The 9,080-nt window shown below is 47.2% G+C and overlaps 1 protein-coding gene across 2 annotated transcripts in view; it reads right to left on the bottom strand.

The window, feature by feature from the left end:
* The window catches only part of LYPLAL1 (lysophospholipase like 1), a 76,893-nt gene extending 72,852 nt beyond the window's left edge, over window positions 1-4,041 (bottom strand). For both annotated transcript variants that reach the window (XR_012644759.1, XM_074988610.1), the window contains exon 1: window positions 3,943-4,041. Coding sequence is in view for 1 of the 2 variants with exons in the window: in XM_074988610.1 (XP_074844711.1) it covers window positions 3,943-4,027 (85 nt within the window). In the remaining variant the exon portion in view is untranslated. The remainder of the gene's footprint in view (window positions 1-3,942) is intronic.
* Window positions 4,042-9,080: the final 5,039 nt, after the last annotated feature.

The following is a 9,080-nucleotide window of genomic DNA, read 5'->3' on the forward strand; positions in this document are numbered from 1 at the left end:
GCAGTGAAGACAAGCTTTTAGGTGGAAAAGACTTTTTATCACTTTAGGTTTTAACAAAGAAAGCCCCAAGATATCATTTACAAAATAAAATGTAAATAAATACTACTGAGATTATGCTTCAGTTAATGAATGGCAGGCAAAAGGACCCTGTCCTGCCACTGCTTACTGCCAAGCACGAAATGTACTATCATGAATGGCCCTATTTATGCTGAATCACAAATAACTCACAGTAGTAAGTGCTAGTCTCCACAGTAAATCTTTCCAGGATTGGGCCCAAGAATTGTACACTGTTTATTTTGACTCTGCCATTAAAAATATCTATGTACGAATTATACACATGACTACAAACACATTGTGAATTTATTCCTGCAAACGGGCTGGTATAGAAGCAAATCTAGTTTTCAGTAGCTAAATTTGGAATACGTAGGTTTTCTAAGAGATGCTATTGGAGTATTTTTAAAAGTTTGAAAATAAAGTTCCTTTCCCTACACTTATCTTTTTTTAGCCAGGAAACGTAAGACTTCATTCTGCAAATCAAAGGTAAGTGCGCATGCCAACATGCATTGGCAGGATTAGGGCCATAGACCTTTACATGTTTTCTTGGTGATGCGATCATATCTTCCCTTTCTTTACTGACATTTCATGAACTCTGAGTGTCAACAGGAGCATGCAAAAAGCTGGGAACCAGTGCTTGTACACACTTCTTGTAGATATAATTCATGTCACTCAGGGGATGTGAATAATCCACCCCTACAACGACATAATACACTGACCTAAGATCCAGCGCGGACAGCGCTACGCCAGCAGAACTGCTGCTCCCACCAACACAGTTACCGTCTCACACGGGATGGCTTCATTATGCTGACGAATGAGCTTTCTCCCACTGACAGAGAACATATGCTAATGTAGACTAACCCTTAGCCTACCCAAACAGTTTGTAGAATACTCATTATTTAAGAGACCTTGACCCTCACTTATCAATATTATCATTCATTCGGATGAAATTAATTTCAGTTAAATAAAAGTAACATCAAAAGGTGCTGGACTTCACACGTTTACATATTATTTTAGCACTATCTTGTCTTCTGAACAGTACTATGAATAATTCACAACCAATTGTGTTGTAGGCACCTACTTCAAAGCCTGTGGCTGAAATCAAGCCACTGCTTGCTGCCTTTTCCTTTAAAAATAAAATTTTAAAAAGTTTGAATTTCCTTTCCAGCCACAAGTGGCCAAACTTCTCCATCTGACCCTTCATGTTTCTTTTAGACACAAACACAAAGTTTAGCATCTACAAAATTAATAGATTTAAGGACTCACTCCAGCGTCTTAAGACTACCACCTTTCTTGCTGAACTAGTACGGTGCCTGACCTTAATAATGGATGTAGTGCCCAGGGAGTTCCCCATTACTCTCCCATTCAGCTTGTTCCCATTCAACTCATCTTCTTGTTACAATTGACTGGTGGCAAACATTAAGAAAAAATGGATTCATGGGACTGTCACTCAGCTGTTGCTCTGAATTATAACTGCTGCCCAGAGGGCATTAATATGCCAGCTCACAATCACTAGCTTGCTCGTGCCCCTGCTTTGGAATACACCCTACAGAACTGTTAAACAAAACCAGACAGAAGAGCACTCTTACTTTTCCTGACAGCTCCACTGTAAATATTATGAGTAGAGTTATGACCAAAATGAAAAATTATAAGGTACTTAAACTTGTGGAATCGACCTCTAACCATAATCTTCCCCCACGTCTACAAAATCAGAGGAAATTATTTACTCCAGGACTGAAGTATGAGAGTTAACAGGAGAAGCTGAATACATTGTGCGAACTCCCTTTCTTTGGTACGTTTGGTGAACTCAAGACAGTTTTGACAATTCTGATTTAATAAACTGAAATCAAACTAGATTATAAAAACACATGAATATTTTGTCAGACCAAATATAAGCCTCATGTTTTTAAACGTATCAGTAGAATAATTAAGAGATCTAATTCCAGCACTGACAGATGTTTACAGACAGCACAACTGAATGGATTCCTAAAGACTCCATCCAGCAAAAAATTATACATCTCCTTCATTTAAGACACAGTCAATTTAAAGATTACACTTCCAGCTGACACTTTTTTTTAATGTAATGTTGTTACAACCACCTAAGATGGCTATAACTTGCAACACAGGAAACTTTTTTCCCCCGTTTTTTTCACTTTGTGCAATTAACAGCATTTTTTTTCCAGGCAGTTCTACTGTTTCACCTGTCTGATCTGCTAAAACCTGAGTTGAGAATTTCAAAAGCCTACTGATATAGGCGCACAACTGCTACCAATTTAGACACTTCTGAAAATCTCACCCCAATCCTGGAAATGTTTATGCACTTATGTCGATGTTTACTTATGAAGGTAACCCCCTGCATGAATTCAGTTATTCCCATACCTAAGGCCTCATCTGCAGTAGGATAATATTATGCCCACTAACAGATGCTGAACTGGTCAAGCAGAGAAGGAGCCGTAACTTCATGTACGTATGTTGGAAGTATTTTCACCCCTTGTCTACACTAGACTTAAAATGCATGTTAGGATATGTTAGCTATCACACTTTTTATCTTAAGCTAGACATGGCCTAAGTCAGCGGTCTGCAACCAAAATAGCGAGAGGAGACATTTTTTTTTCAAATTCAGTTACAAAATCAATACTTCAAGAACCACAATGCATGTGAATACAAGACAGTCCTTAATAAATAACATCAAACCCTACTTTTTGCAACCCTATTATAGGAACAGCACAGACATAATGATTTGTACCAGTGAAAGTTTCAGTTACTTTCACCCCGGATTGGAGAGCAAATGAAGACACAGAAAATGCTGTGCTGGGGGACAGGCTCTTAAACAGGAAGGAACAATGTTCACATCAATCCTCCATACCCCCACCCCGCCATTCCCAGGCTCTACCCCCTACAACCCCCAAACATGCACCCCTCATCTCCAGGCTTTACCTGCTTCAGTCCCTTAACCCCTCTCAGCCCCAACCCTATCCCCACATCCCCAGGATTAACCCCCCTCAGCCCCAAACCAGAGCCTGGGACTAGCCATCCATGGTGCTGGCTGGGGAGCCTGCGCCGGATGGCCACCTGCACCAGCCGAAAGAAGACATGAAAGTGTTCTGGTGGCAGGGGTGAGCCAAGCTACACTCACTGGAAGGCTCAGGGGCTCTCTGCAGCTCCCTGCCCTGCTGCTACTGAAATAATGTAACTAAATTCAGTTGGTTTAATGGCCTGATCCCTCCTGCAACCTGCTGGCCATTAAAACTATTAAATTTAGTTCTACTGTTTCAGTGGCAGCAAGGCTGGGAGCCACAAATGACTCCTTAAAGAGCTGCATGCAGCTGCAGAGCCGCAGGTTGCCGACCACTGGCCTAAGTGTTTGCAAGATGTGTAGCATTAGCTTCCCTGTTATTTGCATGCAGACTGCTGCAGTGGAGAGAAAACATTTTTCAAAGGGAAGGAAATTGTGGATGTAAAGCCATAAAAACTCATAGGAGTATTTGGAGCAAACACAGAGACCTGAAACTAATTTTAAGGTTTTGGACTTGTCAAGACTTCACTCTGGCAGAGTCCTCCTGATACTCAGCCAGAGAATAAGGAGGCACGGGGGAGTTAACAGGCTGATTGTGAGCCCTTTCTCCTATGAATCAGCCCTTTAAAGGTAAGGGTCACACGACAGTAAAACCCCGAGCCTCCACCCTAAAGTCAGGATGGTCCATACCTGTGCATTAACCACTCAAGAAGACTCCTAAGGCGCCCAACCCGTGATCCCCAGCAGAATAAGGCAGGGTCCTCGGGCTAACCCCAGCCCAGGGCCGCAGAGAGGACAGATCCCCGGGGTGGCCCCAGCGCAGCGCCCCCCTTCCCCACCCGTGCCTGGCACACAAGGCCCGGAGGCTGCACCTGAGCCGTGCAGTAAGATGACCGAGGCGATGTGCCTGCCCGCTGGGGACACAACGCTCCGCTGCAGCTGAGCACAGGCCGCCATAGCTCCGGCTCCCTCCGCCTCCGCCCCTCTGCGTCCGGTCGCTGGGAGCCTGCGCGGAGTGGGGCAGGCGTGAGCCTGGCGGAGCTGTGAAGGAGCCAGAGTGCTTCAGCGCCTGGTGCCCCTTTTCAGCGCGCTTCCCACGAGCTGCCTCCAGGGGGCCTCCCTGCCAGGCAAGACCCTGCATCTGCGTCTGTCTTCGGCAGCCTGGGCCCCAGCGGTTTCACTTACAGTTGCCTGGAGCGCCGGAGCCCCGGGGACCGGCCAGGCGCGAGCCTCCTCCAGAAACAGCTCAGCCCGCAGGGCCGAGCCTGCCCCCCTCTCCCCCCGCCCAGCGGTGGGGAGCTGGGAACCGACCCGGCTGCCCTGCGCTGGTGGGAACCGGGAAACTGGCCAGGCATGAGCTGGTCAATTTCCTGAGTCCAGCAAGCAGCTGGGAGCTGGGAGCAAGGCTGCTGCCGGGTTCCTGGTTTCCCTGGACTTGCAGGAACGGGGAAACTGACTAATTCCCCAGGGCTGGTCAACTTCCTGGCTCACAGAGTGGGGAAGAGTCGGGAACCAGGGGGCATCCTGGTTCCCCTCTCCCCGCTGCTTGCAGGACCCAGGAAATTGACCAGCTCATGACTGGCCAGTTTCCTCTGTTCCCACCAGCGCAGGGCAGCTGTGAGCCCGGCTGCCGCTTGGTTCCCAGTTCCCCACCGCTTGGGGGACCCGAGAAACTGATCAGCCATGAGCTGGTAGTTTCCCAGGTCATGCGAGTGGCAGGGTCCTGCGAACCAGGCAGCAGCCTGGCTCCCGGCTCTTTCTCCTCTCGCAGAGCTGGGAAACTGACCAGGGTAGTCGCCTTGGTCAATTTACTGGCTCCAGCCAGTGGAGGAGAGCTAGGAACCAGGGGCAGCCTGGGTCCTGGTTCTCTCCACTCCTTGAAGACAGGAAACTGACCAGGGCTACTGGTTCCCACTTCTCCGCCACTCCCAGGACCGGTATACCGCTCCTGTCAGGGATGACAGCCTGACTCTCAGGGGCAGCAATAAGCATTAACCTGAGGCATGCGCAACTGGGTTGGGCCTATCTTGGGAACTTACTGTACCATTGGTAGAAAGTGAAGAAATTGCAAAGGGACTGAAAGAAGTAGTAGTGCTCTCACCACAAGTCCTAGATGATTAAAAGCTAGAGAGTCTCTTATTTTCTCATTAACTTGCAGAAAGGAGTAATCCTGAGTTCTTCGATGCACTTTTTTTTCCTTTGTACTTTAAAAAAATGAAAAGGGAACCACACTGAACTTTGCTGTTGTCACTTTGCTAAATACCAAATATTTTGATAGTTCCTAAGTCCCTAAACACTTTTATGTTGCAAAACAGTTCTCAAAGATCAGCACAGACCATTACATAAAACAGAGATAAACAGCAATATGTTCCAAAGTGGGATGCTTGCTGCATTTTGTGTGTTACTTGCAGAATGTTATGGGAGCTGCCAGTAATAATCTATTAATACTATTATCACAATTCTGGGCATCTTTGATTCCTCTCTATGTTCTTGAAATACACCAACTCAAATGACAGGCTGTCACTTCCCACTAGGGGAAAGTGACCATCCCTCCCATTTTTCCCAGGACAGTGCCTTGTTTAAGGTGTCCCACAGGCATCCTGACTTTTGTAAGAAAATTGGCAAACTGTCCCATATTTTGCAGGGCTTCTGTTCCTGGCACCCTGTGTCCTGGGATGGCAGCCTCTCCTGCCAGGGAGCTCCCCCACTGGATGGCTGCCCTCTTCCCAGAGCTCTGCACCTCGTGGCAGCAGCTCCTGCTGCAGGGGAGCTCCACTGTGGAGCAGCAGCTGCCTCACTCCCCAGCAGCCCAGGGTGACAGCCCCTGCTGCTGGTGAGCTCCACAATGAGGTGGCTGCCTTGTTCCCTGGTGCCCTATGCTTAGGGGAGGCAGCTCCCATTGTCAGGGAGCCCTTGCATAGGTTGGCTGCCTTGTTTCACAGCCTTCCATACCACTCCTGCTTCATTTGCTGTCCCCACCCCCCAGAGGCTGTGGAACATCCCCCCGCCCACCAAGGCGTTCTAGAGTCCCCATCCTCCACTCCCCTTCAACCCTGGTGCCTCCCCATTGGAGGCTGCAGAGCCCCTATCTCTGGTGCCTCACCCTGGAGCAGCAGCCCCCATCTCCAAGGAACCCTGAACATGAGAGAGCAGCCCTGCCCCCATCCCTGGAGGCTAGTGTCCCATATTTGCCATAGGGCAATGTTGTCACCCTACACAAGGGTGGACTCCAGTGATTCATCCATTCATAGGCTAGGTCAACATTAGAAACTCCTATAGCAATTCTGCCGTCCTGCTTCAGTGGAAACACTCCATACAGTGATGGGAGTGGAGATGGTTGCCAGGTCAATGGAAGAATTCTATCTTCTGTCCATGCTGGGCCAGCTTCATTATGTCACTTGAGTATTGGTTTGTCACACCTTTGTGTGACACAGCAGGGACGAGCTAACTTTTTAGTGTAGAACTGTCCTTCAACTGGTTGTTGGAGTACAGGCTCCTGTGGACCAGTTTGGATTGCTCAGCAAGCCTGTCTGGGTTCGGTCCCTTCAGTTCTTCTCTTGAGGAGTAGTGAATTCAGTGACCCAAATTGCAGTTGCCTTAAAACAAAGTAGAGGTTGAAGCTCTCAAGTCCATCACTCTCTGGTCTGGCAACGTCCATGTACTGGCAGGACCACAGATGTTGCTGGCTCAAAGAGCCCAAGAGGAAGAGAGGGCTGGGAGTGGAACCCCTGCCAGTGAGCTTGTGGTAGGGAGCCCTACTGGGGGGCAGGGTGCCCCACGGCTGGGAGGTGGAAGCCCAACTCTACAGTGGGAAACTGGGCCAGCAGGAAAGGAGCAGAGACCCCTACCCCTGCTGGCAGCCCTGCGGTGGAGCTGGGAATGCAACTGGGGAGTGAGTTGCACTCCCCACAAGCCCGTGATGGGAAGTTCTGCCAGGAGTGAATCCCCTCCCTGCCCCAGCAACGTGGGAGTAGGGAGCAAGGCAGCAGCCAGGATGGGAATGCAGCCAGCAGGCTGGTGGCCCCAGAGGCCTGACATATGGTCTGGCAAACTCTCTCATTCAGGACCACTCAGGCACCAAGGGTGCCTCACCAGGAGGTACAACCTGTATTCTTTAATCTAAACAGAAACAAAGAATAACAACAACAAAAATAGATTGTTAAACAATTTAAACATTTATCTGTGTTGCCTAAAACTTAAGGTAAGGCTGGTTTATCCCAGGACCCCCGTCTCTTAGTCTGTAGGGAACAGCCTTCGTTCATGCCGTCTTTTCCTCTGTCAGACTCCCACCCCTTTTCTGCAGGGGTACCTCTCTTATCTACTGTCATGCCCTGTGTCTCTTGAACCAGGCTACACTGTTTTGTGTGGCCCATGGGTGGGGAGAGAGAGAGAGATAAATGCATATTACAAAACAATCGATACTCAGCAATAAACCTCTGCATATCATCATACTGGCCTCCCGACAAGTACTGTCAGCTGTCTTTCTTACATCCCGCTCCTGTTGGAATTAATCTCTTATAAATGTATAGTAAACCATACAATGGTAAACAGCTGAACGTATAAAATAATTCAGGCATTCCTATTTCCTTCACAACTGTATGGTTGATATGTTGGTTTGAATAGGGTAAGGTGTTTACTGCATGGGCAGTGTTTATATATTGGGCTAATTCAATATCTGGGTGGTCAGGAAGTGGACCCAAGAAGGTGGACAATACCCCACACAAGAGCTCTGTGACAACACCTAGGATTATTAACTGTAATAGTCTATTTCCACCCAATGGAGGATTTGCGAGACTGGTTTTCCTAGGATTCAGTCATGCAAATAGGCTTCCATAAAGAGGGGTGGAGGGAGGTTAAAATACTGCACTTCACAGATGGGGGCAGATGGCTGAGGAGAGAAGCTGATTCCCAGAAGCTTTGCCTGCCTCAGTCTTCATTTCAGAATGGTCAGATTTTAAGTAAGAGAAACATTTTTTTTTAAATTCTCTTCTCCCACCGTGCTGTGTTCCGCTTGTTACAATCAAGCAATATTTGGTTTTAAGAAGGCTGCTTTGGGTCTCTGTATTCTCTACTGGTCACAGTCCCAACAGAAATAATTGGAAGTGTCAAACTCAGTCTGACTTGCATTGCAATTGTGATTGGTACACAGGCAGCTGAGCCTGTTAACGGGTCTGTGAATGGGAGAATTCCAGGATTTCACTCTTGTCTCCCGACAGGGTGCATGTAGAAAGATCGGAGAGGGAGCAAAGGTGCAGCTAAAGCCAAGCCATAACAGCTGATATGAACCCATCCTTGTTACCAGAACAAATAAAATGCCTGCCACTTCTTATCTGAGACTGGCTCAGAAGCTTTCATTGCTGTACCCTTGCCTCTGTCTTCATAATCTATGTATAGAATAAACTTTTGATTTGTTTTTTCTACAGTTAGAAATGCCATCTGGTAGGCAAACTATGTAGCAAACAATAAAGGAGGATTGTCCCTTTCATGTAGCTGTACATTTTTGGAAATATAATTAAGTTTCAGTGCAACCAGGTGTAGATTTTACAGATAAAGGCCCAGTTGGCAAATGAACTGAGGTAGGCCAGGTGGTAGAGACTTTGATTAGGAATTCTTCACGGCACCTCACAGAGTGAAGGGCATAGACTGATTCAACATAGTAACAGGCCTAAAAGATATCACCAATCTTGCCCATTATTAAATCCATCCCTGTACATACCTACTTTGATGCTTTTGATTACTCAAAAGGGTTTGGGGACCTCCTGTGATGGCACAGGCATTCTCATGTGTTACATTTTGTCCTTTGCCCGCATTTATGCACAGTGTATATGCTTTCATCAAGTCCATAAGAATATTTTGGCATTGTGTAATTAACCACTGCCAGGGTGATTTTGAGGTCCATACTGTTCAAGTAAGGACAACTAAATAAATCCCAATATTGCCAATAAATCCCACTGGTGTGATCCACAGGGTTTAGTTTAGTTTTGCATTTCATCATGAAGTATTTGGCAAG

This window comes from Carettochelys insculpta, chromosome 3 (genome assembly GCF_033958435.1).
Source record: "Carettochelys insculpta isolate YL-2023 chromosome 3, ASM3395843v1, whole genome shotgun sequence".
Lineage (NCBI taxonomy): Eukaryota > Metazoa > Chordata > Testudines > Carettochelyidae > Carettochelys > Carettochelys insculpta.